This window comes from Rhipicephalus microplus, chromosome 10 (assembly GCF_043290135.1).
Source record: "Rhipicephalus microplus isolate Deutch F79 chromosome 10, USDA_Rmic, whole genome shotgun sequence".
NCBI classification, from domain to species: domain Eukaryota; kingdom Metazoa; phylum Arthropoda; class Arachnida; order Ixodida; family Ixodidae; genus Rhipicephalus; species Rhipicephalus microplus.
This window is the reverse complement of record NC_134709.1, coordinates 53,845,658-53,861,783: the sequence shown is the minus strand read 5'-3', so window position 1 is coordinate 53,861,783 and position 16,126 is coordinate 53,845,658. Positions and strand designations below refer to the sequence as shown.

General features: G+C 47.4%; 1 protein-coding gene across 1 annotated transcript in view; it reads right to left on the bottom strand.

The window, feature by feature from the left end:
- Nucleotides 1-295: 295 nt before the first annotated feature.
- The window catches only part of LOC119181686 (ileal sodium/bile acid cotransporter), a 46,818-nt gene continuing 30,987 nt past the window's right edge, over nt 296-16,126 (bottom strand). Inside the window, exons 3-5 of the mRNA XM_037432927.2 lie at nt 3,804-3,975; nt 2,090-2,327; nt 296-1,100 (exon numbers count right to left, since the gene is read on the bottom strand). Coding sequence (XP_037288824.2) covers nt 617-1,100; nt 2,090-2,327; nt 3,804-3,975 — 894 coding nt within the window. The 3' untranslated portion in view covers nt 296-616. The remainder of the gene's footprint in view (nt 1,101-2,089; nt 2,328-3,803; nt 3,976-16,126) is intronic.

Below are 16,126 nucleotides of genomic sequence, written 5' to 3'. Positions count from 1 at the left end.
ACATTGTGAAAATAGTTTACAGGGACGCTCTTCACCACAGTCGAAGCGTATGCGCAGACACAAACAGTGGTAAAGCAATAAAAAGTCATTGTTTATATAAAAATAAATTATCTATTATATTCACTGGTATCGTCGACTTTACTGCAAGCGGTTAGCAGGCGTTTCTCGATTCGCCCTTTACCTGAAAAGATGTGCACTTCCGTTGCCTTGCTTACGTTTGAACAAAGCTACACGTCCTTAAAAACAGTTTAAAAAGAAGGTGAACCATCCAAAAAGTACGTATAAACATTTAAGGTCTTTAAAAAATTGTGACAGCCATCACATAAAACGTCTACGTATAAACCTGCATATTCATCAGCTTACTGTAGACCTCATAGAAGAGTATACAGTTAAACACGTCGCTCGACCAGGTCTTCATGGTAATTTCACGCATACACAAACCCGAGCATACAGCGAACACGTTAGAAATGAGAATGCATATATTACACTGTAAAGGCAGCTTCGGAAACAACACACCGCGTCCACGCACAAGCGAAAGCACACGGAGCTGTGCGATGGATTTCCACTGGCTGATCGAATGGAGCCACTAAGGTACCAGACAAGTCTCTTTCGTGCATCACAGTCGAGATTTCTTCACGTCGCCATCGTTGACCACGTCCCTGAGTTCCAGGGCATCCTTGCTGGGCAACACGCACGCCCGGGCTTCTTCGCATGCAGCCTTCGCCGGACACAGGCCACTCTCCAGTTCCGGTTCGGAGGAAATGGATTCCGGAACCGGCTTCTCGTCCGGGTGTAGGCGCTTGGATACGCACGACTTGATCCGCTTAGCAATGTACAGCACATACAGCGGCACGCCCTGCAGGATCGTCTGGCAGACGACTGGCACGATGACGAGGTCGGCGTCCGGAAGTGGAAGCGACGTGTACAGGACGACCATGGCGATGCCGCTGTTCTGGAAGGCGATCTCGATGGCCACGGCGATGATCTGAGCCCGGTTGAGGCGACCCACGAAAGCGGCCAGCGCGCCAAACACGTAGGCGCTCCAGGAAACGAGGGCGCCGCACAGAAGCGCCTGCCACGTCATCAGCAAGAAAATGTACCTAAGAAAAGCGGGAAATCAAAATTAATTGGACGATACGATGATGAGTATGAAGACCTCCTTATGTGGTTAGAAAGAGGCAGTCATATGAGGCCACTAACACAATGAACTGCATGTTTTCAAAGACAAACAAAGAAAGCAACGTTGATGTGTTATTCTTAGGGACCTGCCTGTCGAATACGTGCAGTATTTGTTGTCGCTATTAGAACAAAGAATCGCAATGATGACGGAAAGACATCCTGTTTCCTGGCCATAAGGGAATATCGCATCTGAGTAAAACGTTAACGTTTAAAAAATCTGCTATATTTACAGTCGCGCTGTACACTGTACTGCGGGTCAGCAGCCGAGTACCTTAGCCACTGACCGCCACCACGGGGCACTTTGTGAGCCGCACTAAGATGTAATGGAAGAGGAGAGGAACACTGGGATCTAATGAGAACATCAAAGTCATCTAATGAGTGCCTCTTGCGCTGCGGCTCATTCCGTCTCACAAAGAAGTCTTTTTTCATCTTTAAAACTACTCCACCCCTTTCCCCTGTGTAGAGAAGCATGCCACTCCTAGAGTGGTCAACGGCCCTGTCTTTCTTTTTCCTCCTGTTCCTTCTTTCCTTCCTCATCCTCGTCTGTATTAACTAATGAACTACGAAGTGTGCAGCCGCCTTTTGTTTTAAAATATAGACTGTAACGCGTGGCTGATTTTTTTCTTGTTTTTGCATCTGCTTTTCTCTGAGGCAACCATTACAAGATATTTTGTCTCTCGCAAACTTCCAGCTTCCACATACTTGAATTAATTGTGGGTCTTGTAAGGTTTTGCAAAATATATGCAGCAGTAATTGCAAAGCCTAATTATTTTATTCATATACGAAGCGTTAGCGAGCAATAATGACTCATCGCAAACAGCAATAATGAGCAGGCTATCGAATGACAACCCGCGCCGAGATTGTCGAGGAGTCAATGATGACAATGCACAAACGTGCGGTTGTTCCTTACTGGTTCACAGTGACGCTCAAGACAAGAATGGCTATGAGCACGATGATGGTGACGGGCTTGACGTATTTAGTCAGTGCCAAGGCCCACGTAGGCTTTAGCTTGTAGATGGCCATGCCGATGGCCAAGGGTATTGCGAGGCCGATGAGGCTGGAAATGATGTTGGTGAATGGTACGCTGAGCACGCCAGTCTCCGGAGACATGTGCCGCCCCAGCAGGAACACCCACAGAGGCATCATTCCTGCAGACATGATACTAGTCAGTCATGGTGTGGAGAGAAAAACTGTACAGTAAGTCAATGGTTGCGAAAACAGCTGACATGTCGGAACAACAAAGTCAATGGTTCGCCGTATTACATGCGACACGTTTGTAATGCGATTCACCGGGTCCTCGTTTGCACTTGCTCATTCTTAACAAAGTGCTTCCCCGTGGGCCACATAAACTGATTCATTCACCTATCGATTGAGACATGAGTTCGCAAGAAATGCTGATTGGGCGAGCCCGTGCATCATACTCTTGAACTGTTTTATCAAAACTCAGTTTGAGCATGAACGACCGGAGCGTAACAAAAGCAGGAACAGGACAGGCGAGAGGGTGATTTCAAACGATTGGCTAGATCGGTGTTCATCCTGTCACCTTTTTTTCTACTTCCTAGCTTGAATTACTTTTCTTCATGCTTAAACTGCCTGGTGGTAAACCAATGCAAGATCATGAATGGGGGAAACGGCTGATTTACAAATTTGTGCATCAAGTCACTTCCTGATAGGGCTGAAATGAAGCATGCATATGCTTATTTCACGAAAAAAAGGTGTCATAAGTGCAACGGCTTGGAAAAAGCGACATTTGTGGGTGGTGTACGGTAGCCACTGGCGCCCATTTCTATAGGAGCTTTGGAATTATTAGTAGAAACTGGTATACAACCTAGCTAAAGTAATGAAGTCTCTGTTACGAAAATTCCATTTGGATTTCTGCGCCAACGCATGACAATTCCCCAACCCGTATCTATCAGCAAAACGCATCTTCGATGGCAAATAGTAGCGAAAATCGAGAAGTTCGAGTTCCTAGAGCTGGTAATATGTGATGGAGACCGTTCCTCAGGACTTTAAAATATGGCGTTACAAAAATCGGTTGCTCCACGAGGTACTTAAAAACTCCTAGCACTAAGTATGTGTTAGGGGGATATAAGTGCTCCAAAGCGCTTTGATATGTGCGGGAACTGGCCGTATGTAGTTGATATGGGTGGTGGTTACATGTGTCAGACAGTCAGCTGCGCACGAGAGAGGGGGAGAGTGAGGGTGGTGGTCCGTCCTAATCACCTGAAGGGGGACTCAAAGGCTTTCCTATACCATTACTCTTCCACACCTGTCTCCAGTATTTAAAGTGCATGGTTGTGACCAATTAGGTGTTTAAGATAATGACTGCCGAAAGCTCTAGTGTTACATAGAATGAAGCCTACTTCCAATCTTCATTCGCGGATAGCCAAGAAACCAGGCACCAAATGTGAGCCATTGTTGGAAACACATCGTCGTTTAAAATCTGATCTATGCACCACTGCAAAACACTCCGTCTTTTGGGACTCCATACCGATAGTATGGGAAGCTGGGATGAAGCTTTACCCCTTCATTGAGCAAACTCCGCACGCACCGATGTTCTTCCAAGTGTGGCACTCTTACTCTCCCTTCACGAAACAATACAACTGTGGCCTCTCATAGCTCACCGATGCTGGCGATGGTGCTAACGAATGTCATGGTGACGCTGAGTGCGACGTCGCCGTTGAATATGAGGGTCCAGAGGTTGCTAGAGTTCCCACCGGGCGAGCAGCCGAGCATGAAGATGCCGAACCGCATCAGGGCATTCTCGAGCAAGAGCAGGCCGATGCCATAGGAAACCTGCACCGCAGAAGAAGAGGACCTAATATAGCGTACGATCACTGCACATGCATCCCTGAATAATTGCTAAATAAGAATTAGATAAACTTCTAAAGATCATTCCGAGTGCATTCCAGACTTCATGACCACAATGTAGCTAGCTTATGTAGGCAAAATCAATGGTAACCTTTGCTTAGAAATAGTGAACAATGTTGTAGTAGATCTTTATGTCGTCCAAAGTGAACCTCATGTCGCAACAGCAACCAGAAAAGGAATGTAACTACTATACAAACTGAATGAACGGGAGGTGGATAGCGTTAGAATGTGAAATAGCGATAACTATATGAATGAAAGCTGTATTCATTTCTGTATTCAGGATTGACGTTCAAACACAGGAAATAGATAATCACGTGTGATCTAATATTTCCTTAGGGCGATGTTTGTCACACGTTGTGAAGAATAACAGTACGTTATGTCGGGATAGCTGGTACATATTAAGTTAAAATACATGGCGCAAGTTTGCCAAAAAGAAGAACGAGACGAGACAGAAGGAGAATGTTGCGGCACAGTGTCAGAGCCTACTCACTTTTTGTAACATATAATGAGAATTTCGCTCAATTTTGAATGAAACAGAGTTATTTCCCACATTTCCCACCTTTACGCTAGTGGGCAATAGGCGGGGAGGGTTGATGAAATCGAGAAAATGTGCTGATCAAGCAATATTTCCCTTTTTAAAAATGTACCGCTTTGTGTTCGACCAAAGCCAAGTGGAAGTCGCATGGCTTTGCTGCTTAGCGAAGTGTTTCTAGAGGCGAACAGCTAAAAAAACACATAGCTCGAAACCTAATATATCCGGGGTTGTGTCGAAAACTACCACAACTCTGCGCCGCACGTCGCCGCGAAGGGGTCCGGAAATTTCAGCAATCTGATGTTCGTTAACGAGCCATGGAACAGCGCAGGGCACGGGCTTTTAGCGTTTAGCGTCCATCAAAATCCGACCGCTGTGGCTGGTATCAAACCCGTGACCTTCCGAGCCAGTAGACTCGAACTGTGTAACCACTTTACCACCAAACGAGGCAGATGCCGGCGCTAAAATAACGATGAAAGCACGATAGAATGGATCAACGACTAGGAGTTCTATTGTGGACGCGTCTGAGTTACGTCACATAGTCCTATTTTGTAATAGTGGCACTCTGAGCAAATAGGGCAGGCCGAAGCGACCCTCTAAGCTAATAAGTGTTCACAATTGATGGCGCAGCCCTTAGCTCGGCAAAAACCTCTCTGTAATCTATGTTAGTAATGCAGCGTCAATCGCGTAATCATTGGGACTTCCCTGAAACGTCAACACGGGCGATGTCGGCAAGCTGACTACCATGACCATCGTAATCAGTGCCGATATGCAATTGTCTGTTTGGAGCAGCGCCCAAGCAAACAGACTATGGCGAACGGACCGGGGGGAAATCACGCCTGGGCCTTATCAGTCCCGCCACAGCGTTTACAGGGCTTGCAAGTGAGCACCAACGGAAGCCATTTTGTACACGTAGAATGCCACCAAGGTCGCTGTGCACAAAGGGGTCTTGCACCGGGCAGCCCCAACCACTTGAAGGCGGCGCCGCTAGTTTCGCCGCGGGGGCCTAGATAAGCATGTGGTGCGTTTGACGGTCACCGCCATGTCTGAATACTGATGTGAAATAAAACGCAGAAAGCTTCATGCACGATAAACGCGCACTTTAACCCATTGGAACTTCCGTTTTAGGGGCGAAGCTCTTTTTAATGTAACCTTGTCACGCGTCACGTGTAACCGAAAGAAGAATAGCGGAGAAAGAAAAGAAGGCAGTATCTCCCACACAGTATAATAGACGGCGCTGTCTCATACAACGACGTGCCTCGTGATCATCATTATATACATATGAAGAAGATGAAGGTCAATTGCTATGAATATTGTGCTTACACTACATACAAACTGCAGTTGAGTGATGATATTCTAGATGGCGCTGTACCGCTACTCTCCGATTGGCTGCTGCGCGTGCTTTGCCTGAGTGCGAGGGGAACGAGTGCCTTACTCTGTCTCTGAATTGTCTCCGTACGTGGCGGATCGTTGGTGGGGCATTGACGAAGCTGAGAGGCGGGCGTGTTGAAGACGCTTGCGCTCAACTTCCTTGGCTCGCGTCTCGTCGGTGTTACCAGCGCGCCGTCTGCATTCTCGAACGCGATCGGACATATAGACGCATGCATGGACGGACACATGGACGGATGGATGCTTCATCCGACTCATCATTCACTCCATAGATATGCTGGGATTTTTTAACATTTGTGAACGTTGCGAGAAGAACAATATTTGGGGTTTTACGCGCCAAAACAATGATAACATTACGAGGCCAACCACCGAAGTTGGCTCTTGATATTTGGGCCATCTGGTAATCTTCAACGAAGCAAAGTGCTGACTTAGGCAAGTTGGAAACTGCCCAAGTCATTGAAACTTCATTGAAACTGCTTTAGCGCAAACTTCAGAGACGATATACAAGAGAATAGCGCTTCGGTTTGTCGCGTTACCTTGTCTGTCGTTCCTGAAATGTGCGCTCAAACAGTTTCAGTTCGTTGAACTTTGGCATTTTGCATCAATTGAAGTGCCACAGCCGGGATCAAGCCTGCGGATCTTCCAGTCACGAGCTAAGCACCGTGACCGGTACACCGCTGCTGCAAACACCGGTGACGGACTTGAATTAATAGGATGGCCAGCATCTAGTGTGACTCCTTACCGATTGCAAATGGTTAGTTTCGGACCTTATTGTTCTATCACATACTATAAACATCATCCGGGGCTACACGCTTCCGTCTACAGCTTGACTAGACCCAAGATGCGTTTACGTGACAGCGTGATAACAGCAAACATTTTAGCCTAAAGTTACCTAAAATCAACAGGAGGAGACTGACGCTGGGATCATTCAACCACTATGGGAATGATGGTCTTCGCGCTTGCGCCTTCGAACGCTCATGTGGCTTTGTTTACTGCTGAGCTTTGGTTTTGTTTTGAATAATAGAACGGACCGCTGCGAACTTCCGTCACCCAATTTGAATGGATGAGCCTAAAAAGGTCGCGGTTGTGAAGCGTAAATGCTGAATCTTTGCTGAACCTCGACTTGCGACAAAGCGGATTCAGGGCATGCGGAACCGAACGGAGCCCAAAGAGCTAGTATCAGGCAAACTTGTGTACTATACCCACCATTCTCGTGCTTACTGAAGCACCGAGCGTAGTCACATACGCTGTAGAGCTAGTTGGTGTATAGCTGTGTAAAACGTCGTTGGCACAAACTTTAAAAAAGACGAGAGACACAAAAAGCGCACTTTCGTGTCTCTTTCAAGTTTGCGCCAGCAAATTTTTTTTTACACCAAGTGTAGCAGCTCCCATGGACACTCGCACCAGAGTTCTCTCTAGTGTACATATAAAAAACTAATTTTTAGTACAAAACAGACTAAACTGACACTCTCAGGCACACGCATTCTGAGATATGTAATATTCACCAAACAGAAAATGTATAGATAAGCTAAAGGTATCGTTATATTCGAATGAATTTGTTGACAGTTTAATGGTATACATCTTAAAATTTTTGCAGAAATAGTCACCATTACGAACGGAATTATTTAGCATATTCGGCAAATTGTGTCTAGCGTAATTAACATTTAGTCGGTGTTAAAGCGTGATAGAAACTATGTTCGGCGTTCCTGAGATACATTGGTATGTCATGGTGCAGCAAATCACTAGTCATACTGAAGCTTCTCGCTGACTGAAGGGTGAAAGAGTTCCACAACTTATCCAAGTACTGAAGATGAATTGAGTTTATTGTACATAAGGCGATTGTGGGGAAACGGCAATATGTGAAAAGCAAACTAGTTCAAACACGACTTCTATAGCTCTTCAGGTGCAGCAAATGTGTCTAATTGATGTGGAAGCTTTAGTAATTAGATTGATTGATAAGATAATAGCTAGAGATAAGAGCGCCTTTGATATTCATGGAAAACAAAAAAATCCAAACGAATACACAACACGTTTTTCCCCTGAATTCCTGAATGCAAGTAAAGTCATGACATGGCCTCTAGGGTGTAGGTTTTGTACATGAGGTCACCCGGGCCTAGAAAGCTAATAAGCCACGGTAATGCATTTCCCATCCAGCTTATTTTTGTCACACGCCTATGTTCCTAAATATGTTTTTAATAGTATCCTAAATATGTTCTATAGTCCTCATCAAAGAAGATTGGTCATGATCTGCTAAAATACGTCCCCAGTGTGTCCTTGATGAGGACAGATTTCTGTATATGCGATGTTTTTTTTATTTAAAGTGAACGATACGTATATTTTGCTTATTAGAATTTTCAAGATTTTTATGGAAAACTTGAGTAAGAAACTTGGCGCTGTGATCTGCAATGTCAGCGAAGCGCTGTGCTGTGACATTCACCACTGTATCCACTGTATCCGCCACTGTATCACTGATTGATTGATATGTGGGGTTTAACGTCCCAAAACCAGCCGCTGTATCACTCTTCCATTTAGATGCACCTTCCCTTGTGTAAAGCTGCGTATATACAGTAATAGTATACCGTAATTGAATTTTACTGTATGTCCCCCTCACCCTATGCCTTTTCTGGGGCTTATGAAGTATTATAAAAGAAGTATTATGAAAAAATAATAATGAATTGTTTAATATGACGATGCCACTTTATTTATAGCATGCCATTTTTCGTGGCCACGTCAGCGGGATTATTCGAAGCGCAATGAGGGCGGGCTCATTTTAGTGCACAGAAAAAAATGGGGATACGTTATAAGCAACCAATTTTATTTTGCGCTGTGTTATATGTTGTATGTCGCTCGTCATCGGCCTGCGATGTCGCCGATGACGAGCGTCAGCAGCACAGGTAAGTGAGCTCTGCACATATCTACCTATAACTTTAGCAATTTTGGTTCTAGGAGGGTCAGAGTGGTGTTTATTTGTTCGTGAAGATACAAGGAGTTCAACCGCTACAAATACTGCGATTACAAACGAAAATTTTAAATTTTAGGAGCGGAAAACAGTGTGAATCTGTGAAAACAACAACAGTCGGACCACGTGTTTTTTTTACGATCGCTTGTAGCTTCGTTAATATTCTACCGGGAAACTTCTTACTTATAAAGTTGAAAGTCCTTAGGGAAGACCTGACGCTGCTGAAGTTTGATCAGGCTAGGTTTAATAGTTCCAGAGTTATTCCGCAATCAAAATTAAGCCTAATCAATAAAAAGATTAAATTGGTAATATCACCTCGCAAACGCATTTAAATTTTGTCCGCTTATTATAATAATAAACAGCACCCCATAGGCTACCAGGAGGCCCAATTCCATACACTCTAGGCCCTTAATTAAGGTGGTAATCAGCAAAAAGCTCATTTCATTAAAACAACTTTTCAAAAGGAGCTACAAACGCCATCAAAAAATAGCTAATGTCTTCTTTTAGAACACAACAGTCCGGTCTTTTCTGTGTAAAAATATTTTTGATAGCTTAAGGTAACCGGAAGATACAGAGTTAGAAAGAATTTAACGAGAACCGCTAATAAACGTGTGGCGCCCGCGTCTTCCCTCGCCCTCGCTCAGGAGGAGGGTGGCTCACTGCTCGGGAGAAAGGTACGCCCGTCAGATCGAAGTCTTGGACCACGTGTTTTTTTTCCCCTTACGATCGCTTTTAACTTTGGTAATAACCTACTGGGAAACTTCTAACTCATACAGTGCAAAGCCCTAGTTGTAGACCTGTCGCCGCTCAAGTTTCATCAGGACAGGAGTAATAGTACCGGAACTATTTCGTGACCAAAATTAAGCCTAATCACTAAAAATATTAATTTGGTAACACCACCTCACAAACGAATTCAAATTTTCTCCGCTTAATATCTTAATAAACAGCACCCCATATGCTAACCGGAGGTCCAACTCCGTACTCTCTAGGCCCTTAATTAAGAGGGTAATCAGCAGAAATCACATTTCATTAAAACATTTTTATAAAAATAACCACGAACTTCACTGATACACCGCTGAAACCTACCTTTAGAACATAACAATCCGCTTCTTCTTGTGAAAAAAGTATTTCGATAGCTTTAGCCAGTTAAAAGGTATGCAGTTAGAAAGAAGTTAGAGAAACGCTAATAAACGTGAGGCGCCCGCGTCTTCCCTCGCCCTCGCTCAGAGGAGGAGGGTGGCTCACTGCTCGGGCAAAAGGTACGCCCGTCAAATCAAAGCCTCGGACCACTTTTTTTTTTTAAGTGTGAATGCACTTTATAAGCGACCCCAAACCATCCACCGCCGACGGCGGCGTCCGCAGTCTTCTCTCTATCTTTAAAAGAAAGAGGACTTGGCGGGCCGCAGCGCGACGCTCTACCGAATAAGCCACGGACGCGACGCTAATATCGGTGTCAGTAACGCGCCTTATATCTTTAACGCCCCTGCGCGCGTCCCCCTCCCCCTTCGCTCGCTCCTCCGCTCTCCTCGCTCGCTGCAGCTGCGCGCGCACCCCTCTCTCTCGCGCGCCCGCCTTCTCTCTCTGTCTCCCGTCGAGAGCGGGTCGTGCGATGGATGTCCCGGAGGCAACGCTGCCATCAACAACGAATGCAGTACAACCGAATGCCAGCACTGCACCCGTCGTTGGAGGTGACGGTACCGCGGTGGTTTCGCCGACGTTGGAAGACAAGGCGGCGCTGCGAAGGGCTCGTGAGACCGAACGTAAGCGGGCGAAGCGTGCAGCGGATGCCGAACTGCGTGCTCGTGAGGCCGAGTGCAAGCGGGCGAAGCGTGCAGCGGATGCCGAACTGCGTGCTCGTGAGGCCGAGTGCAAGCGGGCGAAGCGTGCAGCGGATGCCGAACTGCGCGCTCGCGAGGCCGAGGACAAGCGGGCGAAGCGTGCAAAGGATGCCGTACTTCGCGCTCGCGAGGCCGAGGACAAGCGGGCGAAGCGTGCAGCGGTTGGTGAACTGCGCGCTCGTGAGGCCGAGATGAGGCGTCAGCATCCAGCCGCGAACGCGGCCCAAGAAGCGGAACGACAACGCAAGCGTCAGGCGGACAAGGGCGATGAAGGCCGGCGTCAAGACGCCGCTCGCAATCGTCAACGGCGAGTGGACGTTGCCGAAGCCGTTCGAGCCAGTGAACGTGCCGCGCGGGAGAGGGTGCGAGCCCTGGACTTTGCTTGTCCGGACGCGCGTTTCAAACGCGACTTTGTGGATCGCAGCTTCGGTCACAGCTGCGCCGTGTGTGACCGGCTGTGGTTCGATAACAACCTGAGTTGCATTTCCGGTGTGAGGAACGAGACCAACAGGTTGAACGCGTTGCGGGTTCTTTGGAACGAGTTCGGAAGATGGTCGGGCGAACACCGATGCGACGACATGGATGCGCAAGACCCGCGGCTGGCTCCCTTCGGGGCGTTCCGGGTGTGTGCGTCTTGCCGAGAGTCCCTGCTGGCCGGGCGGGTTCCGCCGTTGAGCAAGAGCCACGGCTACGCGTACCCGCCTCGTCCCGCGGACCTCCCCGATCTGAACCCGGTGGAAGAGCTCCTCATCTCGCCTCGACTCCCCTTCATGAGCATCAGGCGGCTCACGCGGGGCAACGGTCAGTACGGCATTAAGGGACAGATAAATATAATAGTGCGAAATATAATATAATAGTGCTAAATATAATAGTGCAAATTAATAAATACCCCTCATAGCATCACCCCGTACATTCGCACTTAACCATGTTCACCCTCGGGGAAATGCTTGGGAGTTTTTTCCTTACGATCGCTTTTAACTTTGGTAATAACCTACCGGGAAACTTCTAACTCATACAGTGCAAAGCCCTAGTGTAGACCTGTCGCCGCTCAAGTTTCACCAGGACAGGTGTAATAGTTCCGGAGCTATATCGTGATCAAAATTAAGCCTAATCACTAAAAAAATTTATTTGGAAACATCACCTCACAAACGAATTGAAATTTTCTCCGCTTAATACACTAATAAACAGAATTGCTTAATTTTGCGCACTTGCGAATGAACAAGTCTAGAAATGAATCTCTCGTGAGTGATGTGCCGCGTCTACTGACACCACTAACACATTCCGAAAAGTCAGCTTAAGACTGTCTCATGACCGTTACTTCTGAATTTAAATAAGGTAGAAGTTCATGGGAGGATCCTTGGAACATGAGCTGGCGCTGGAGCCAAGATTTTGAAAAGCAAACTTATTCAAATGTTGGCTTCAGCAACACACCAAGAACTTTTCGTTGCTTGTACCGTGTCCAACATGTAGAGTGTTTCAGCAGATATGTTTGAAGACCTTTTAAAAACAGAAATGACTAGATCAATTAGGCAACATATGCAAGACTGTGTTTACTGCTGAGGCAGTCATGTGTTAAAATAACTACAGGTTGTGACCAAATATAAAAATTGGACCAGGGTTTATGGACAAGACAGCTAAAGCAGGGATCCTACCTCTAGGATGAAAGTGTGTGTTGTCCGAGAAGCACACAACTAATTCTGTACATGCCAAAAACTTATGCACTCTAATGAGAGATGACAGCATTTTCACTGAAAATTGAAAATGAAGTGAGAAATACCACAACTACCAAATTCTTATTGCAGACTATTTACTATTTACTGTCATGTAAAAATTAATCAAGTGTCCATTCTAGGCTGTGCCATGGCTCACTGAAGCACACTATGTTTTCGAATAGCTCTCGCCCACAGCACAAAGTGAATATATGTGTACCTAATATATAATGTAGTAATATTGTTACACGCAAGAAGTACACGAAAAGGTTGAAAAACAGGCGAGCCTGGATGGTTCGCGTTTACTTCCACAAGGGGTCTCGAGACAGCACACCCAACGTCGTCTTCCTTCTTCACCTTTTTTCTGAATGTTCATTCGCGCTGTATGCGCCGTGCATTGCAACCGCTCGTGACATTTCCCCGTTGGCAGACGAAGCCCGCCGGGCGAGTCACTCAGTGGTTCGTGCATTGCATAGCTTCATGCGAGCGACGTGCGCCACTTCTGTTTTAGCCGAGCGCCGTCCAGTGCTTGTGAGCCGTGCTATGCGGTAGTTGACCTCACTGAGGCGTTCGAGGATAACGTAGGGCCCGACATAGTGAGCGAGAAATTTCTGGTACAGGCCACGTTTCCGTAAAGGCGTCCAGAGCCACACCTGATCTCCAGGATTGAAGTGAACATGTCGGTGACGGTCGTCATAGCGGATCTTTGACCGGTCTTGCGAGGTGACGGTGCGTAGCCGAGCGAGGCGTCGCGCTTCTTCTGCTCTACAGAGAATCTCGTTGATCGGCTCACTGTGATGAGCAGAGTAGGGAAGCATAGTGTCAAGATTATAGCGTGGTGGACGAGCATAAAGGAGAAAGAAAGGTGAGTAACCAGTGGTCTCATGTCTTGCGGTGTTGAAAGCATAGGTGATGAAAGGCAAAATTGTGTCCCAGTTTTTGTGCGCGGAGTCGATGTACATGGACAGCATGTTGGCAAGCGTTCGGTTCGTGCGTTCCACTAGACCATTAGTCTGTGGATGGTATGGAGTGGAATGGCGGAAGCTTGATGAGCACAGACGAAGGGTCTCTTCGACAACATCCGCGGTAAATTGCCGCCCACGGTCGCTGATTACGATGCGAGGAGGTCCGTGTCTGAGGATAACTTGAAACAGCAAGAAGATGGAAACGTCTTTTGCTGTGGCCGACGGCAGTGCTGCCGTCTCACAATAACGGGTTAAGTGGTCTACGCAAACGATGACCCAACGATTGCCGTCTGTGGATCGCGGAAAAGGGCCCAGAAGATCTATACCAACTTGCTCAAAGGGGGTGCTAGGAGGCGAAACAGGCTGAAGGCGACCAGACGGCGCGTCAGTTGGTCGCTTGTAACGCTGACATTGGGTGCAGCTGGCGACGTACCGTTCGGTATCATTGCGCATCCGGGGCCAATAAAAGCGTTCCTGAGCACGGTAGAGTGTTCTTGTGCATCCAAGATGTCCGGAAGTTGGTTCGTCGTGCATGGCAGATAATACGTGACTGCGAAGGCTCTTGGGGACAACCAAAAGGTAGCGCGCACCGGTAGCCGAGAAGTTCGTCTTATATAGGGCGCTGTCACGTAAGCGAAAACGATTGTCTGCAGCGGACTCCCGCGCGGCCGCGAATAGCGGCTGTAAGCTGTCGTCTTTCCTCTGCTCTGATATGAAGGTATCCATATCCGGAAATCCCGTGGACACAAAAGCGATGTATTCATCAAAGTTGTCCGCGTCACATTCAGTCGTTGGGAGTGGCAGGCGAGAGAGACAATCAGCATCAGCGTGTCGCCGGCCGCTCTTGTAGGAAACAACGAAATCATACTCCTGCAGACGGAGCGCCCAGCGTGCTAGTCGACCAGAGGGATCCCGAAGATTCACAAGCCAGCATAGAGAGTGATGATCCGTGACGACAGTAAAGGGGCGCCCGTAGAGATACGATCGAAACCGTTGCACAGCGAAGACGACCGCCAGACACTCTTGTTCGGTGACAGTGTAGTTGCGCTCGGGGCGACTCAATGAGCGGCTAGCGTACGATATCACATGCTCGCTGTCGCCGACACGCTGAACTAGTACGGCGCCAATGCCAACACCACTAGCATCGGTATGAACTTCTGTCGGTGATGACGGATTGAAGTGGCGAAGAATAGGCTGGGACGTCAACAGTAGCTTTAGCTGCCGAAACGATGAGTCGCATTCCGAGCTCCACTCGAAAGGAACACCTTTTTGGAGAAGGCATGTGAGCGGATGAGCTATGTCAGCAAATTTGGGAATGAAACGGCGAAAGTAGGAGCATAACCCTAAAAAACTTCGTAGCTGCTTCACAGAGCGAGGTGCCTCGAATGCCTCCACAGCTGTTGTCTTTTGTGGATCTGGTCGTATACCTTCTTTGTCGATCAGGTGTCCCAGCACAAGTGTCTGTCGTTCACCAAAATGGCACTTTTTAGAATTAAGCACAAGGCCGGCCTTCCTCAAGCAGTTCAGTACCAAGTCCAGGCGCTCGTTATGCTCACGAAATGTTCGGCCGAAGATCACAACGTCGTCTAGGTAGCACATACAAACTTCCCACTTCAAACCGCGAAGTATAGTGTCCATGAACCTTTCAAACGTTGCGGGGGCGTTACAAAGCCCGAAAGGCATCACGTTGAATTCAAATAGTCCATCGGGCGTTACAAAAGCGGTCTTCTCTCTGTCATCCGGGTGCATAGGGATTTGCCAGTAACCTGATCGTAAATCCACAGAAGAGAAGTAAGAAGCCGCAAAGAGGCAATCGATGGCGTCGTCAATTCGTGGGAGTGGGTATACGTCTTTCCTAGTAACGGCATTTAGGCGACGGTAATCGACACAGAATCGCCACGTGCCGTCTTTCTTCTTCACCAGTATCACTGGAGCTGCCCAAGGGCTAGACGATTCCCGAATTACTCCTTTACCCATCATTTCTTCGACTTGAGCGCTGATGATCTTTCGCTCCGCAGAGGACACACGATATGGTTTTTGACGAATCGGTTCAGCGGATCCTGTGTTGATGCGATGGCGAGTACGGGATGCAGGAATCGATGTGGGGCCGTCGTGCTGTGCAAAGTCGAATATTGAAGAGTGTTTCGAGAGCAGGGCCATCAAAACACGACGTTCATGGTCACTGAGCGATGTAGCTACCATTCCGAGCATGTGTTCGTTTGCGGTGTGCGAGACACTAGTTTGTGCTGTATCCGGTAGTTCTGTAAGCACTGCCATAGGTATAAATGACTCTCCCTGAAACGTAGCAAGTTTTAGGCCTTGAGACAGCACTACGGCTTCAGTGGAGCAATTTAGCGTCCATAGCCCTGCGCATCCATCGGTAACTGAAACCATACAATACGGAACCAACACATTTTTCTTAAGACAGTTTCTATGGACCGGTTCCACCGCAACATCGAACGAAGTACTAACAGAAGACGAACAAACAACAGGAACGCGCATCGCGGATAAAGCGGGCACAACAGTGTCTTCAGAAACACAAAACACACTCTCTTGCTGGGATGATTCTTCTAAGAGCGCAGAGGACACACTTCCGCAAATACTGAGTTCTCCTGTTCGGCAGTCAACATTGGCGCCACACAATTTCAAAAAGTCAATGCCGAGAATTACATCGTGTGTGGAAC